Genomic DNA, 18,956 nt, shown 5'->3' with positions numbered 1-18,956 from the left:
ATGCAGCTTTGACATCAGCGGCCGGAGTCTGAGAGAGCACAATTGGCCGTGTTCTCTCCGGGTGGGTAGATGGCACCCTTTCCCCTCATCACTCTTAAGCGATGGCGGCCGGCACAGGCATCATGTTTGCATGTATCGGAGGAGACGTGTCAAGTCCTTAGCCTCCTAGTGTCAGGAGCATTGCTAGTGCTACAGGGGGCCACGAACAGGTGGGTTAAATGGCAGTATCAAATTGGGAGAGAAATTATATATATAAAAAAGTGGGCCTGTTTTGGGCCTCTTTATATAAACAGAAATGTTGAAAAGTGCTGCAGGGTAAATAAAAAATGTATACCCCTCAACAAAGCGCCATTGTTTATGATCATTTCTCTCTGTACCGTAGCACAGCCGCCAAGCATGCACGGTAGGCCTGCGTGTGGAAACTGCTGACCCATCTGTGAGCAATTCTCGGGCAGGATGGTTCCCTGGTGTCTCTACTCTCGCTGTGAGTGCCGAACTTACGTCTTGAGGGTTCCTGACGTCATGAGCTCGGTCACGAGGATAATGCATTTGTGGCCTTTGACGGTGGACTTCCAGGAGTCGTAGAAGCGGACGATGTTGGGGTGCTGCAGCCCCTTCAGCATCTCCACCTCCTCACTGAAGCGCTGCCGCTCCGCCTTGGTCAGTCGCCGCGTCTGACAGGAGAAACACAAGCAATGGAGGAACTTAAAAAAGTGTTCTTTAGGACTTTAAGGGTTAAATTCAATTACAACTCCTTTGCCTGGAAGAGCGCGGTAACAGTCGAAAGTTTGGACACCCCTGATTTTGTTATTTTACTACTTTATTTTATAATATTTTATTTTATTATTCACACTACATAGACAGAAGTATTGGGACACAGCTCTTAATCATTAAATTCAGGTATGTCATTCAGCCCCATTCAGTCTTTCCTCCACACATCAGTGAAAGAACGGGAGGTTCTGAAGAGCGTGGTTCTGTATGTAATAGGAGACACCGCTGCACCAACAACTACAAGTCAGCTGGTGAAATCTCCTCCCTCCTAGATCTTCCTCCATCAGCTGTGAGTGGTGTTATTATTGAACAGTGGAAGAGTTTAGGAGGAACAGCTCACAGAGAGCAGCTCAGCGTCCACCGAGTGTCTGTCAGACCACGTAAAGTTACAGAGCGGGGTCAGGGCCGAGTGCTGAGCTCAGAGCAGAGTGCAGAAAAGCCTCCAACTGACTCACTGACTGATTAATTCCTATGGGTTTAAAATTAGATGCTATAAATGCTCCTGTAGATGGAATGTGGAGGTGTCCCAATACTTTTACCCATTTAGTGTATTTGATGTTATTGTAAGAAACAATATCTTTAGCCCAGTTTAGTTGGATGTAGAGCAGAAAATTTAGTATTTTCCTCCCCAATTTAGTCATTTCCTATTCCTGCACACTAGCCAGGACACTCCCTCGATTAAAACCCCCTTATTAAAAAGTTACTCAGTGAAATCTTTCCCCCAGCTAATTCATTTAAGACAAAAATGAAAGGCCCCTCTATGAGCAGGTAGGTATGTCCGAGCTTTCCGGCTGGGACTGCATGTCCTAAGAACACCCTGAGCTTGGCCAAAGGTTTACACACGTGTTTAATTTAGTCTTTTAATAATGTGCTAAGCTCTGCTCGTGTTTTCTTCAAGTGACTAAATGGAATTTAATGAAGTCTGAGTTTATGAATCCTAATTTGACCTCGAATGACTTTAGGAAACTTGTTACTTTATAGGTGCCGACTCGGACATTTTGTCCCGTGGAGTGGTTTACTGTTGGTGGTGACATCAGGCTTTTGGAGTAGAGCGAAGTTGTGAACACAACAGATGGAAAGTAGTTCAGCTACCCATGCTGAAATACAGGTGAAATACACTGATGGAATTTGGACAAAAGTATTGGGACACCTGCTCATTCATTCATTGTTTCTTCAGAAATCAAGGGTTTTAAACAAGAAGATGAGTTTCTCTTGTTTAAATTGGAGCATTGGGGCATTGGATGAGCATTGCTGTTAGGATTTGATTGTATTCAGCGACAAGAGCATTAGTTAGGATGGGACCTCATCCCCAACTCCCCAACAAAGACACAGTTTTTCCACTGCTCCACAGCTCAATGCTGCTAGGGAGCTTTGTACCCCTCTATAGCCCACGCCTGGCTTTAGGCATTATGGTGCCAATAGATTCATGTTTATTTGCTGCAGAGAGTCCTATTCTATTGGCAGCACTTCCCGTGAGGGAGTAGACAAACTGTGTTTGACGGCAATGGAGATGGAGAGCAATTTGCTGTGAATGGTCATTTATTTGGGCTGTTTCATGACAATGCACACCATAAACCAATGAACAAATGTACTAACTCCATTACGCTCCATAACAGCGACTGCTCACTCCTTCTTAATGGTCTGGAAAAGAAGAAAGTGTTTAGGAAGTGTTGGAGTGTGGAATGTGCACCATTAGACCATTAGAGTGGGACTGAGGCCCTGCCAAACCTCAAAGCCTGACACACATAGAGCTCCAACACAACCCAGAAGTTTCTGGCAGGGAATGGAAACACTGACGTTTCTCTGTTCTCTCTTATGCTCCTAATGGATCCTTTGGGTTTGGGCCTCCTGGCTGCAGTCATTTAAATATGAAAACCCAATTTTCTTCCCTGAATGCAGAGTTTTCCTAATAGTCCGGAGAAGGATTGCAGCATTTCGTCTCCAGCAGTTGGAGTAGTGCCTATTTCAGTACCAGCCACTGTTCTCCATACACGGATCTACACATCAAGCCATTTGTAGACCCCAGCTCACCTAGTGTTTCTTCTGAATTCGATGGGATAAGCATAAGATAACCAGACACATGTAGACAGAAGTATTGGGACATCTGTTAATTTGTTATTTCTTCCTAAATCAAGGCCCAAAAGGATGGGCCCTAAATCAAGGCCCCAAAAGTACTGGATAGAGCACCATCATCCATCATTCCAGAGAACCCCACAGCCCCACTTTACACCCCACTATAGCCCACACCTGGCCTTCGCCATGGTGCCAACAGGTTCATTGTGTATATCTGCTCCAGAGAGTCCTACTCTATTGACAGTACTTCTCTCCAGGGACTGGACAAGCTGTATGTATGTGTGTGTATCAGTATTTGTGTCAGCGATTGCTGCAGCTAAATGCAATCATTAGAAGGGGTGTCCACAAACATTTGGCCACATAGCGTAGCAGCTAATGGCCATGGCTTGTTTACAGACAGACAGACATAGTCACCCAAAGCAGAATGAAGGGTGAGAACACCCTGTTTGCGTAACCAAGTCAGCGGGTGGTGGCTGGAAACTGCAGGATCATGCAGGCTGTGTGTGTACGTGTGTGTGTGAGTGTGTGAGTGGGCTTGTTTACGAACATATTTGGGACGAAAATGTACTGAATTTGAAGGAAAACCAGTTGTGAAGCGTGAAGATTAGGTGCACGTATGACCCCACATCCTCACTACTCAGGGTTGTTGGTACTGGCCTTGCTGCTGGTGGGCAACACTTGCTTGACCATGTCTGCACTATTTCCAGAGGCCTTTCTCCTGAAGTGCTGGAATGACAGCTGAACGGCCATGTTTCTTACCTTCTACCTCTCTCTCTCTCTTTCGCTCTCTCTCTCTCTGTTTTCCCAGCTATCAGCAATCAAATAACAGCTGACTTCACAGCATGGACGCTCTAGTCCACAAGGCTGAGCCCATTTTATTAGATGTCTCACTTTGATTTACTGTGGATCTTTGATCTCAATCCACCGGCTACTGTCGGTCCAGTGAGGATTTAGGTTTGAGAGAAAAGTGCTTAAGAAGGTATTTATAGTAAAGTGCATCTTTCCAGTTACATCAAAGGGGTCTTCATAGAGACGACCGTACAATAACAGGAGAGTGAGAGTGGGCTTTTATCTCCAGGGTTGGACTCAGCAGAGACTTTAATGTGATGATAAAGTGCTCAGTATCAGGATGTTCCAGAACTCATTCATTTAATCGATTTATTTTTTCTTCAACGCACAATCATTAACCTTGAGGTACACGTGCCAGTGTTAGCTAACTCTGGTCACTGAGGCCTGATGTTACGAGCCATTAGGGCTGTGTACTAGTAAGAACCTGTCGATACGATATGTATCATGATACAGGAGTTACGATTCAATATGCTGAGATACTGTAAGAAAGACTTATTATTCTACTGACAGTTTAAACAACACAGCATCATCTGCATAAGATCTGATCAAAGGAAAAGTTGACTTTCATCCAGTCAGAACAGTGGGATCTGAGGACAGAGTACAGTACAGAGACCAGCCATAATTCAAGAGTAATGACATGGTGGGAGTGTATTTCTCCAAGTAGTTTGGCAGGAAAAAAGGTGGTACAGTGGTAAAAACAAAGGACTGGAACTGGATCAGACTTAAAATAACCAGTGGTAAAAACAAAGGAACGGAACTGGATCAGGCATATAAAACAGTGGTAAAAACAAAGGATCGGAACTGGATTAGGCATATAAAACAGTGGTAAAAACGAAGGATCGGAACTGGATCCGACTTAAATGAACCAGTGGTAAAAACAAAGGATCGGAACTGGATCAGACTTAAAATAACCAGTGGTAAAAAACAAAGGATCGAAACTGGATTAGACTTAAATTAACCAGTGGTAAAAACAAAGGACTGGAACTGGATCAGACTTAAATTAACCAGTGGTAAAAACAAAGGAACAGAACTGGATTAGACTTAAATTAATCAGTGGTAAAAAACAAAGGATTGGAACTGCATCAAACTTAAAATAACCAGTGGTAAAAACAAAGGATTGGAACTGGATCAAACTTAAAATAACTGATAGTAACGTTTACATGATAAATTGCATTAAAATATGCTTTTCTGAGTATATTGATTGCTTGCATTATTAAGACGGCTTAATCATTTTATACCATTTTTATAATGATGATATTATTTTATCCAGCTTATTACACCTCATAATAGCAAAGCATATATTATGCTCATGCCATATCGCTCATCCATATAATCTAATATTATATAATTAAAAAACGATCCATGACAAACAGTAATACGGGGTAAAGTAGAGAACACTTGTTGGAGTCTTTGCATGGAAATTCATGCTAAGTAATGCTTTCTCAATCTGCACAGACAGGCTGTCTGCAATGGCTTCTCTCCATCCAGTCTCTATCACTATAACTACTGGCAGACAGGAGCTCAGTGTTGGCCACAGGTTCTCAGCCTTGCGCTTAGCTGCCAATTCAGCACGGCAATGCAGTGCTGACCTCACCCCTGAAAGAGTCCCACTCAGCGCCTCCTGGACAGACTCAGTCCACAAGACTGGGAAGCATTGTTTTGTAAAAGCGCAGTAGAGAGAGGGAGGCTGTGAAATTCGTACTAACTCACAGGCCATGCTTTGATAAGACGTTTTCACTGCAGAATTTAATATCCTCCAGCTCTCTGGTGCCAGAGAAAGAAGCAGGGCCAATCACAGCTGGGAGAAATTCCTCCTCAGAGGGAAAGTACACCATGCAGATGTACCTGTACTGACAAGTAGGTTATACTAGCATACCTACAAATGTTCTAATCAACCGAACTGAAGGACTAGGCCCATACTTCATTACTACCCTGCTGAAACATTCAGCTCAACACCAGCTTCTGCTGGTAGCTGGTTTCAGACATCCCAAGTTAATTTTCAATGGTCAGGGTGGTTGAAAAGCTGGTCATCCAAGAGACAACATATACCCTATACTGGTAAACCAGCTGGTTCTGGATAATCAGCTTAGCTCTTGACCTGTATATCATATGTTTGAGAGTTTAATGACTAGACTTGCTGGTCTATCAGCTTCATTTACCTGACCAGGATGGCTGCCAAGTGGGTCATACTGGTTGACGGGTTTGGTAAAGCTGGCTAACAAGTCTATTAGCATGGTCAGGTTAAGCTGGTTATGCTGGTCTTCCAGTGTCGTCATGCTTGTCAAGCTGCATGAAGGCCACCTTGCTGACCAACCTGACCAAGGTAGTCAACCAACATGGCCAGCTTGGTAAACAGCATGACTACGTTGGTCAACCAGCATAAAAACTTGGTCATCCTGTTCGACCAGCCTGGTCTGGTTGACCAACTAGGTCAAGCTGACCATGCTGGTGAACAAGTTTGGTCATACTGGTTGACTAGCTTGATCAGGTTGCTAATGTTTGAAGACCAGCTAACCTCAAACTAAAGATCAAGAGCTAAGCTTGTCAACCAGTTGACCAGCTTGACCAGTTTGAGATACCCAGGCTGTTTTTCTCCAGCAGGGTTTATAGAATATCCACCTCATGTGCATGAAATGTGGGCTGGCAGCTTGAGCCGGGATTATAAAACAAGGCCTTTTATATAAGAAGCTGTAGCGTTTTGCTGCATTCTGTGGAGGAGGAGGAGGCTCTGCTGGAGAATGCTAATGCTACGGCAGGGCCAAAAGATGCAAGTGTAGATGAGAAGAAGGACGAACGGTCTTGTGTGTTCTGAACGTTTGCCCATGGTGTTCAAAAGTTGTGTCAAAACAGAGCAGACCCAGAGATTTATAACCTGTAATTGTAGTTTATGATGGCGGTTACAGGCTGGCGAGGCCTGGCGAAGGTATTTCAATGCGTTCTGATGTCATAGTGTGGGTTGCCACACGGTACTGACGGAGCGTGGGAGTATGGTAAGAGAATAAACGTGAGAAACAAACACATCAGAAACGTATGTGTAGCATATGTGTCCTCTACAGCACCTTCACCAGCCGTAACTCCACTTAGTTAATGTACTGAGTTCGGTTTACTCCCACAGAGCTTAAAGGAACTCCAGCGTTTTGCACAGGTATCCTTTTGTACTGAAGTATGGAATACAATAGATAATAAATAAATGCTGAATTCTATGAATAAACAGTGTGGCTATATAACACAACTGTTAACTCAAAACAGTGACTAAGCTGATTCACCTGAATGACAATGAGGAGCTTTTAAAGGAATGAGCTTTTAAAGAAAAACTATATATATATATAAAAAATATAATATAATATATATATAGTTCTATATAAGAAGTGAGCATATACAAGAAATATATATATTATTCATATGTATAGAAAACCTTAATTAAATGTATTTGTTTTGGTAGGCATATTTATGCATCTTTTAAATAAATAAGTAAATACATAAATAAATACATATATATACAACTATTATTTATAGTATTGTTATATTATAACAATATATATTATGTATACACACACACACACACATATATGTATGTGTCAGTGGGGCAGTGGTGGCTCAGCGGTTAGAGCGCCGGGCTATCGATAACCGGGCTTGGCAAGCTGCCACTGTTGGGCCCTTGAGCAAGGCCCTTTACCCTCTCTGCTCCCCGGGTGCTGGAGTTGGCTGCCCACCGCTCTGGATGTGTGTGTGTACTCACTGCCCCTAGTTCACGTGTGTGTGTGTGTGTGTGTGTGTGTGTGTGTGTGTGTGTGTGTGTGTGTTCACTACCACAGATGGGTTAAATGTGGAGGACACATTTCGCTGTACAGTGTACACTGTACAGTGACATACGTGCACCTTTATAAATTTATATAACATATATTATTATTCTTGGGATATACAGAAAAAAATGTGTTAATAATTTGTAGGCCTATATATTTTGTATTTTTTTCAATTATCTTTTGTTTAAAATGTATAAATATATTATATAAATTGTATATTATATAAATTATATATAAATAAATATTTTTATTAAATTTTTTAGGCCTTTATAGGAAATAAAGAAAAACAATAAAGAAAACATATCATTGCTGTCGGAACAAAAACCTTGTACGTCCATTTTTGACTTTTTGACATAATGTGAATATAGTAATGTGACGGCTTCTTCCATCATGTCCAAATTTCATGAAATAAATTCTTTTTACATTGACTTTCATAGAAAATGAAGAAGTTTTTCCTTCTTCTGTGAAGGTTGCTGTTGATGTTTTGGAGATCCAGGATTTCTGTCCAGCTGTGAATGTGTTGCACTTTGCTCAGATATTCAATAACTGTGTACTGGCTTCAATTACACAATAAGAAAGCTTCTAAAGACAGGAGACAGGTCAGTGGTGTTGTCAGAGAGGAGGTTGAAAAATGTTGGAATAATGGAAGTTTAATCAGATTTATTATTCACAGCATGTGATGATTCGACACGGCCGAATACGCAATAAGCTTCAGTTCGTGTGTAGGAATAGTACTTCATATGTGTGTGTTAGTGTGAATTGGGGTCGGGGAGGGAATTATTGAGGAGGCCAATGTCTTATCAGGAACAAACAGTGTCTGCTCGAGGCCACAGCACTTTACAGATGAGAGCGGGCGGAGGGCTGATGGGTAGAAGTGACAACTGAGCCTCAGCTGATACACTCTATCAGAACCGATCCTGTTCACTTCCTGTAGCAGTGCTGTATACAGAGAGATAACAGTGCTGTATGTAAACAAACCTGCTGAATTCCAGTGTAACCCTTGCTTAACAGTGCTGTATCAGTTTAGAAGGCTACATCCACCCGAGCAGGGCGGAGCAGCATGTATTTCTGTATTTACTTGAATGTACTTTGCGAGCAGAAGACACCCAAGGACATCTGCAGTCTACCCAGTGGCAACAATGTCCTTAGATCACATGGGTCAGGCCTGCAGAAATGCAGTGGGCTGCGATGCTGTTTTCCAGGACGTGGAGGAGTGTATTATTAGCCCACTTGTGGCTCAGCAAGATCCATGAGTATTTGGCAAAGGGGCCGAATGCCATCAGTGTAAGAACTCCTGGGCTGATTGCCCTTTTATACAAGCTGAGGTCAGCTGTAGGGCTGCCATGATACCGAAATTTTGACAGCAGTACAGATACCATGTCCCAAGTATTATAGCACCCACAATGTTACTATGACAAAAATAAATAAATAAACAAATAAATAAAATCTGAGTCGAAATGCTTTTCACTCCCTCAGACTTATGCATTTTAGCGAATATTACGCAAAACATAAAATAAATTTTATAATATAGTTATTACCTATTTCCCTCATTTGGGAACCAGCATAATCCAGTTTTACTGGGAATTTTCTTCGACTTTTTAAACGACATGAAAATTAGCATTAAAAACATGTAAACTCTTTGGTTTGGAGATCATATTTGCCGATGCAATATATACTTTCAATACTTTGCAATACTTTTATTTTGCAGAAAGTAACTGTAAATTGCTTTTAATGCAAAAAAGTCAGTTTGATGGAAACAAGCGTCTGGGAAACAAAAATCACAAACACTGTTTTTAACTTATTTGCATTGTATCGCTTGTAATTTGCACAAAAAGTCGATGGAAACGTACCTAATGACAGATACAATAGCTATGGATCAGATGTATGCATGTGCATAAACTGAGGTAACTATGGGCAGAATGCAATATCAACAGTATTAGTCTATATCACAGTATTGCTAGAGAAGCCCTTGAATACTGTAGAGCTAATGTTTACCATGTTGTAGAGCCAAAAAGCCATTTTTGACACATTATGGCACATATGTTAGAATGTGGGCTGGGAGAAGTGACCAGGATGAGGACAAAAAGTACAGCACTGACCCTCAAAATGTGTATAATAACATCTCCATGAGAAGGTTAATTTGATATTGTGACTAAAAAATCGAGATCCTACAGGTTAGTTTGAGAACATGGCTGAATAAAACTGAGGACCTACAGGTTAGTTTGAGAACATGGCTGAATAAAACTGAGGACCTACAGGTTAGTTTGAGACCATGACTGAATAAAACTGAGGACCTACAGGTTAGTTTGAGACCATGACTGAATAAAACTGAGGATCTACAGGTTAGTTTGAGATCCTGACTGAATTAAACTGAGGACCTACAGGTTAGTTTGAGACCATGACTGAATAAAACTGAGGACCTACAGGTTAGTTTGAGACCATGACTGAATAAAACTGAGGATCTACAGGTTAGTTTGAGATCCTGACTGAATTAAACTGAGGACCTACAGGTTAGTTTGAGACCTGACTGAATAAAACTAAGGACCTACAGGTTAGTTTGAGATCCTGACTGAATAAATCTGAGGACCTACAGGTTAGTTTGAGATCATGACTGAATAAATCTGAGGACCTACAGGTTAGTTTGAGATCCTGACTGAATAAAACTGAGGACCTACAGGTTAGTCTGAGATCCTGACTGAATAAATCTGAGGACCTACAGGTTAGTTTGAGACCTGACTGAATAAATCTGAGGACCTACAGGTTAGTTTGAGATCATGGCTGAAAAAAACTGATGACCTACAGGTTATTTGAAGATCGTGACTAAATAAAACTGAGGACCTACAGGTTATTTGAAGATCGTGACTAAATAAAACTGAGGACCTACAGGGCTATTTGGCCGTTGGTTCCAAGAATTCCAGTGATGTGTTTTCAGCCAATAAAACTGATCTGTCAAGCGTTATTGGGTTCACAAATTTACTGATCATTAATGAGTACATTAGATCATTAAATTACACTGGAATGTCGACATAATGTAACCTACCTCGGCATCATACACTCTCTAATGGCCTGTCCTTCTGCTGCCTTCCCTTTGTGGTTACAATCTGTTCCCCAGACATGGCAGTCACGACTGAGTAAGATGGAAAGTCTCAACGGCATTAGCCTGATTGGTGAAATTAAAAAAGTTATCTTTACAAGATTAGGCAGAGAGTGAGTCAGAGGCTAATTTGCTGCTTTCTCAGAGGAAATCAACCGGCTAGTTCATAAAGCACTTTTATCTCATAGAGCGTAGCTAAAGCAGGCAATGCGATAAACAGCGAGAATAGGCTTTACATAGAAGCTTCCAGTTAGCATGATGCAGTTTGCTATTTGCAAGCTACTTGCCACAACATGGGCTAACAGGCTAACAGGCTAATTGGATTTGCATTTAGCCCTCTCTTCATATATAAGGTATAATCAGCTGTATGACGTTCTGATGTTATTATAGAAAAACACGTTAATAAGGTTAACCCTTAGGTTCGGAGAAACATCTTCTGGAGGCAGGACGTAAGACGAGAAGCCCGACGATAGCTTGTGTCTCTGAACCCTTATTTTTTTATTTGTGGTACAACCAGTGATCTTTGGGATCATGAGAGATGGCTATATTAATTTTTTCCAGATACCGTGTTGAGGGGAAGTTCACGTTATTTCACATTTGGAATGAGGAACATGCCTCTATTTTCAAATCTAATGTTATTTAAATTCCCATCACCACCTTCAGAGTCCCTGACCACCCCATTACCTAGCTCTTCTGGCTTCTAGCTCAAAGCAGAAGCCACCTGAAATCCAGCCTATAGTTCCCTTCCTCTCTCCTACCACCTTATCTATGCTGATGACATGTTCTACCAGCAAATCATGATATTTAAACTGAGAAAACATCTAAAAACATCTAACCTGGGTTCTGTATGTATGCTCTGAGCCACGGGCTGGGGTTGGCGGATTCAACTGAGGCAAAGCATGTCTAACTGATGGCGTCAGGCTTCAACGTTAGCCTACGGTTTTATATTAGCAGCTCAAATCACATGCCCCCTGCCAAAAAGACCACTTGAGCCATTTCACTATAATAAAGATGTGCAAAATGAGGCCGCCAGACACTGTACATTAATCACCCACTGACGTTGTTTATGTGACTTTGGCCTCACTCGGCTTCATGAGCTTCATTATATTATAGCCACGCACTGTAAAAAGTATGAGATCCCTTTGAAGTTCTGTAGTTTGAAGTTAAGGTGCTTTGAGGAACCTTTAAAGAACCTTTTTCTTCCAAAAGTTTCCTCAAAGCACCTTGAGAGGTTCCTCCACAGTCTGAAATTGAAAAACCTTCCAAAAGGTTCCTTAAGGATCTTAAGGTGCGTTTAACAGTGTGGTTGAGTATGAGGTAATATCACAGTAATTACTATTTTTTAATAAAGCTGTAGAGCATCGCCATGACAATATCAACTATGCTGATAAACTATGATCAAAATAGCTCATCTCTGGCTGGATGTGGAGCAAGGAATCTAATACTCAATAGGCGGCCAGAGGGCCAAAACCCAAAGCCATGTTCTTGTACTTGGTCTTAAAAACATGAGAGACTCCTCTTTCTCTCTGTTCCCATTAACCTCACGACTCCGAGCACACTTTGCTCTCTGGCTCTAAATCTTCTGTCAGAAAAAAGGCCTGTCTGCTCAGGGGGACCAGAAGAAGGATGGATGATCTCTCAGTTATGTAACAGAGGAATCGATCTAGATTTCACAGTCTTTAAGACTCGCCAGCGGCTTCCTTCCCCTCTCCTCTCCCTGATCACTTACGAAATGTAGATTTATGGGATGTCTCAAAGAGCTGGCTGCATGGAGGGATAAAAGAGCACTACTGTGGTGAGTAAAAGTCTCAGACCACATTGAACATTTCGATTTACGAAGAAACAGAGTTTTAGAGTAGAGAATAGTTATAAGTCGAGTGAAATACTCAGTCTGAAGGCCATGTTAAGGCCTTGATCTCATGTTCAGATGACTCTCAGTGGGACCCAAAACCCAAGTTTGATTGTGAAAGACCTTCAGAAAGATGTGGCGGACTCTGGAGGGGTGATGCACTGTTCTACTGTGCAGCAACACCTGCACAAATATGACCATAATGGTAGAGTCAGCAGAAGAAACTCGATCCTGAGTCCTCACCACAAAATACAGCATCAAAAGTTTTCGAAGACAGGTTTAAACAAGCCTGATGACTTTTGGAAAGTTATTTCACATGCCTGAACCTTTTGGTTGCGATGAGCAATGTTATGTTTGGAGAAAAAAGGTGCACAATTTCATGAAAAGAACACCTCGCCAACTGTTAAGCATGGGGGTAAATGACTCAAGCTTTGGGTTTGTGTTGCAGCCAGTGGCACTGGGAACGTTTCACTGGTAGAGGGAAGGATGGATTTAATTAAACACCAGCAAAAAAAGCTGATATACTTGCTGGTTGGCCATGGGTTCACATAGGCAACTAATTGCATAGCGAGCAACACTGTCCACATACTTACCTATGAGCTATTTGTGTTACTGGAGGTTTCCACTAGAGGGCAGATCAGAGAACACTGAATAATACTGATCTCTGGTCAGCTGTTCTGACTAGCATGTTTGTCAGATGTGGGTAATTGCTGCTAAAAGCCTTTCTTCAAAACTTTCCACTACCTAGCGCTTTGTGTGTGCTTACGCATTCATTTCGGAGGATGTGCACAACCCAGGAACCAAGCGGACACAAGATACACAAAGCAGCCAGCTTGTGTACGTGAACATGTAGTTAACGGCAAGTATATCTCTAGCCTTATGCAACCCTTTTGATCCTTTTTAAAAAAAGGGAAGTTTTAATAGCGTCTATGCTAACATTTAAACGCCTACGAAATGTGCAGTGTTTATTTTCCAGTGAAACGGGACAAAAGCCCACCAGCAGCACCAGCTATCTATAATCTCTGATCATCTCGGCTATTTTCTATCGCTTCATGTTAAAGAAAACATCCATCATTTAACGTCATGTTTTCTTTTGCTTGCCTGCGATAAAAAAGAGCTGTCCCCAACCTTCGGCGTCTCCCAGCAGATGTGCTGTGCTGCATGGTGATAAGAAAGCACTGCTCGGGGCCTGCCGTATGAATCACCCTGTTATGTGCCGTGGGCAAATACGCTCGCTGCCTCCGGAGGGGGAGGGGGAGGTTGGCGGTGGCGCTGTAACTGTGGAAAATGTTTCAGTGAGGCAGCCTCTCCTCCATAAAGCTTTCAAATACAGAGAGAAGCCTGGCCGCCTGTTTGCGCCCAGATGTTCTCTGTCCTGAGATTTAAGGAGAGCCTCTGGCAGCCTTGAGGCACCGGATTACGGCACACTCCTGCATATCAGATAAAGACAAGGGGATAAAACACAGCACAAGTCTGTACTTTGAAACGTTGCACGGATTGCGGTAGATCTTCCACATAACGTTAGATAATGCTGTTAATATTAATACACACAAGCTAAGAGCGAAGAGAATCCTGATTATTTGGCACTAATTGGTCCATTTCATTTCATAGGACCATGTTTTTGTCATTGTTTAATCAAAGTCAAACCAGCTGAAAAGCCATAAACTGATCAAATATACACAGATCAGCCATAACATTATAACCACCTGCCTAATATTGCATAATATAGGTTTCACTTATGCCGCCAAAACTGCTCTGACCCGTCGAGACCCCCTCTGAAGGTGTCCTGTGGAGTCTGGCACTGAGACGTTAGTCATTTAAGCTGTGAGGTGGGGCTTCCATGAGCATCAATGAGCCTTAAAAAACCCATGACCCTGCTTGTCTGGTTTTCCTTTCTTAGAGAACTTTCAGTAGGTACTGACCACCGCATACCGGAAGCAACCCACAAGGCCTGTCTGATGTTTTGGAGATGTTCTGCTGGAGATGCTTTCAACACCTTCATCACCTTCAAGAACGGACTGTTCCTTGCTGCCCATCCCCCTTTGACAGATATCAACGATAATCCAGATAATCAATGCTGTTCACTTTACCTGTCAGTGCTGTTAATGGTTTGGCTGATGGATGTATTCACGTCATGGAAATGTCTGGATTGGGGTTTTTGTCTCCTCTAGAATTGACCTTAAAGCTGGGGATTCAACACAGCACAAGGCCGAACTTCCAAATCAGTAAGGAGGAAGCAAAGAAGTCAAATACATAATATATATATATTTGTTTATGTATATATGTCAGATGATCACCATCCCACCCCACCCCACCTCATCCTAAAAGGATTGAGTGGAGCACCACCATCATTCCAGAGAACACAGTTCTGGTCTTGCGAGCCTGGTTTCCTCTTGACTATTGTCAAGACTCTGGAACTTTTCACCACTTAAACAAGGCCAAGAACCGCCTACTTTGACAGGCACCTGCAAAATGACCAGTCGCAGGCCTCTATTTTGGCCTTTAAATGAGTAAAAAACCTTTACATTAACTCCCTTAAACCTTTAAACTGTGCTTCACACACATATATCTCTTTTTAAGATGTAGTTATTAAAAGTGGTTCTTCCAAGGCATCACTCAAAGAACTCACCGTAGCGTCGTTACTTTGTGAGTGTAGTATAGGCCAGTTAGCTGTGACACTGAACAAGATCCTATCACTTCCTGATGGAACCAAACCAAACTTCAGACTTTGCCTCACTTTACAGCAAGTTTTACCAGGTTGGTCTCCAAAAGAGTTAGAACTCCCTCTGGGAGAAGAGAGCGCTGAATCACATTAGCCTTTACTGTCGGACAACCATAAATCTTTATGGGTTGTACCAGTGGTTTAAAAGGTTACAGGTGCCGGGACAAGAAGGCTTGATTCTGCAGATGCCCTGAGCTACTTCCTTCTCCTTGTCGAAGGACGTTTCATTTTTGGAGAAGAAAAAAACCATTCCAGGCATGTCATTGACATCTAAATAGACGCTGTGGTCTTTTACATTTTTAAATATTAATTTGTGTATCAAGTGTGTCTCCTAATTTGTTTTTATTTATTACCTATTAACCCACCCGTTCAAAACCATACAAAGACACTTGTTTCTTCATGCAAAATAAAGCACCAGTGAGTGCAGTATTATCTCTGATGCTAACTGGGCCGTCTTAGCTTGTAGCCTATGCATTCTTATTAGCAGCAGCATCTAGCATTTTTCTGAGGATCTATATGTAATAGGTGTCTCCGTCTTGCTCTTATTATTTCTCTTCCTGGTCTCTGTATCTATGATGTGTTTTGGTTTTCCCATGTGATCTGCAGCACATGGCTCTGTTTTGTGTTCTGGTCTCCGCCCTAGTCCCGCCTAGCCCCGCCCTCTACTTATCCTGTTTGTGTCTTGTGCTCTAATACCCCTGTGTTTGCTCTGTTCCTGGTCTAGCATTGTCGATGTTAATTCTTCTCTACTGTTAATTCTTCTTTTCTATATTATGTATAATTTAGTGTATATCGTCGCTGTCCAATGGAAAACACGTATCTCCAAAATGGTGACTTTACAGGAGAAGGCAAAACTTAACTTCTTAACTTCGAATGGAGGTCAATGTAAAATGTAAAGTTTACTCCAGGTAATTTAGAGCTTTTCTATTGGTCTGTTCATCCAGAATTATTTACACAGTGTACCGAGCAGCTACAGGGTTCAAACCTTGGAGAAAACTAAAAAAGGGATAAAATGGAGATACATGTTTTTGATTGGACATCAAAATCCTTTCAAAACAGATCTTTTCTTAGATATTTTTAGTCATACATTATCTCTTCCTTCTTCCCTGGACAGCAGAGATAGCTACTCCAACAAAAGCAGGATAAACGGGCAGATGAACAACGGGCAGATGTCCCAATACTTTTGTCTATGTAGTGTATTATGCTCTGAAGAACATTTCAGTGAACGTGCAGAACTTCTTTACAGTCGTGGATGAAGGTCTACTTGACTTATTTCTGAACACACAGAGTAATCCGTGTCGAAACACCCTGGGCCATTACATAATAGACCCTGGGTAGAAATCAATGCATTATAGGCCCGAAGAGGCACTTCCTGGTAATGATTTGGACACAATTTCACTAATGACTCTTAACACAGCCATCCGTCACCTACTACAACGTGTTCCGGCCGTGCAGGAAGCAACTGTCCTGTGAGTCACAGCGTATTTACAACAGAAAAAGAGGAAGCCATGCGATTTATCAAACCCCAAACACCAGCAGGGTTGACAGACAGTTGCTGACGAAATCCTTCCTTGGTTCCTGACGTATGGAGAATCAGAAAAGACACAGATCTCACAGTGCGGAGATCTTTTTCTCTGTTTAATCCCTGTATTCCCCAGAATTGTGTTATTCAGGTCAAGCAAAAGGACAATTCTGTACAACGCGACAAAGAGTGTATAGAACAAGGAACAAGCAAAATGCAATAATCAACCCCCTGGAAACGATACCCATATGAAACCCATATGTTCTCCATCTGGATGGATGAAAACTCTTAAGTGTCTTCCAGTGGGTTACCACTAATGGAGCATGAATGAAAACCTGTGGCCACCGACGTCACACAATCGGTTAGCCTGAGTGGTTGCTTCCTTAATCTGAGGTGGCATTCGCAGCCCCGGGGGTCATGGCTTTACATTTTCTATGGTCAAGTCATTGACTCTTTAGAGAGCCAGTCATGAGCTGCATCACATGTGCAATTGAAATGATCTTTCACTGACCCCAGAGGCAGTCCGTCAGACAAAATCAGCTCACAATGGAAGATGCTAGGCTAATGTTGCTAACAAACACTGGACTTTGACTGTCACCAATCTCACCTTGGTAAATACACAACAAAATCTTAGTATACTTGCCTCAAAAATCTATTGAGAAATTATATACATTATATCCAACAAATATCCATTAGTTAGACATCCTGAAAAGACACAGACATTATAGATGTGTGAGTTTTGCACAGATAAAAATATGTGGTTTAGAACACAAAATACACATAAAATTTAAAATGCAGTTTATTATTAATCATATATATATATATATATATATATATATATATATATATATATATATATATATATATATATATATATATAATCAACAGAATTGTAATGTTTATGTGTATTAATGTTTTAATGGATAATGTTTTAAGTTAAAGGAATTAACCCTTATCAGCAGAATTTCCACTCTGGTGGTAGTTTAAGGTCACATTATATGTAAATGATGTAGCAGTGATTCTTTCATCACACCCATTGATGAATATCATCTCAGTGCTGTCATGCAAGAACCGTGTGTCTCCAAAATGCAACTTTACAGGAGAAGGAAAAAAGCCTTCTGTTAAAAATTCTGTTTATTAATAAGTATATATATAATTATTAACAGATATTTAACAGCTATATATTATATATATAATAAACCTAATTTTACAGTTTATGTGTATTTTGTTTTCTAAACCACATTTTTTGTCTGTGCAAAACTCAAAAATCTCTAGCATCTCTAAATATCTAAAACTAAATGAGCAAATAAAGATGCCAAACAGATCCTAAGTGATTAAGTCCATGTAGGATCATTGATAAATAATATCAACTATTCCTTAAAGGGAAACATATATAAAATAAAATAAAATATATATATATTAATCACTGGGTCATGGAAACACTTTTTTTTCCTTTGCCAATTTAGATTTTCTTCACATTTTGAGTTTCTTTACATCGTATTAAAATTTCTTGATGAATGGGCCAATAGAAATGCTCCAAAATGACTTGGAATAAAATCTTTTTTTTTTTTTTACATTGGCCTCCATTGAAAGTTCAGAGGGTTTTTTTCCTTCTCCTGTAAAGTTTGGAGACACAAGGTTTTCGCATGACAGCGCTGAGATGATATTCATCAATGGGTGTGATGAAAGAATCACTGCTACATCATTTACATATAATGTGACCTTAAACTATGACCAGAGTGGAAATTCTGCTGATAAGGGTTAATTCCTTTAACTTAAAACATCATCCATTAAGACATGTGCTCATCAGTCATGAGTATCGCGTCTCCATCAGCCTTACGATCACAGTGGCTCTAAGGTTCTGATGATGATGATGAGCTTTCCTGAAAAAACACCATAGTTTGACTAGTTTGACTTGCTCATAATGAACAAAGGTTAATAAAGACATGTGATTCTGAGCCACAGTTCTGATTGCAGTGTTCCTTTACCAACAGTGAAGCTCAGTCAGGTCTCAGCTCAGCGTTATCTTGAGCTACACTTCAAGCTCAAGCTGGTTAATTTAAGGGCACTGACTGTCTCTGCTGTGCACACACTGCCTTCACGTTATGGCCAGGCTGATTAAACGGGTGCTTGCTGATTTGATGTTGGATATCTAACGAGCCGGACTAGAACTCAAACACTTGCTTTGTTTACTATCATAAACTGACACCAATGACTATGCAATGAGGGTCACATGACTGGTTAGATTGCTGGGTTGTTGTGTACAGGTTTGT

The 18,956-nt window shown here is 41.2% G+C and overlaps 1 protein-coding gene across 1 annotated transcript in view; it reads right to left on the bottom strand.

Moving 5' to 3' along the window:
* wnk4b (WNK lysine deficient protein kinase 4b) overlaps window positions 1–18,956 on the bottom strand; it is an 80,542-nt gene that overhangs the window by 45,177 nt on the left and 16,409 nt on the right. The window contains exon 3 of the mRNA XM_072675188.1: window positions 502–674. Within this exon, the coding sequence (XP_072531289.1) occupies window positions 502–674 (173 nt within the window). The remainder of the gene's footprint in view (window positions 1–501; window positions 675–18,956) is intronic.

This window comes from Salminus brasiliensis, chromosome 3 (assembly GCF_030463535.1).
Source record: "Salminus brasiliensis chromosome 3, fSalBra1.hap2, whole genome shotgun sequence".
Classification (NCBI taxonomy): domain Eukaryota; kingdom Metazoa; phylum Chordata; class Actinopteri; order Characiformes; family Bryconidae; genus Salminus; species Salminus brasiliensis.
This window is presented reverse-complemented; position numbering and strand designations above follow the sequence as displayed.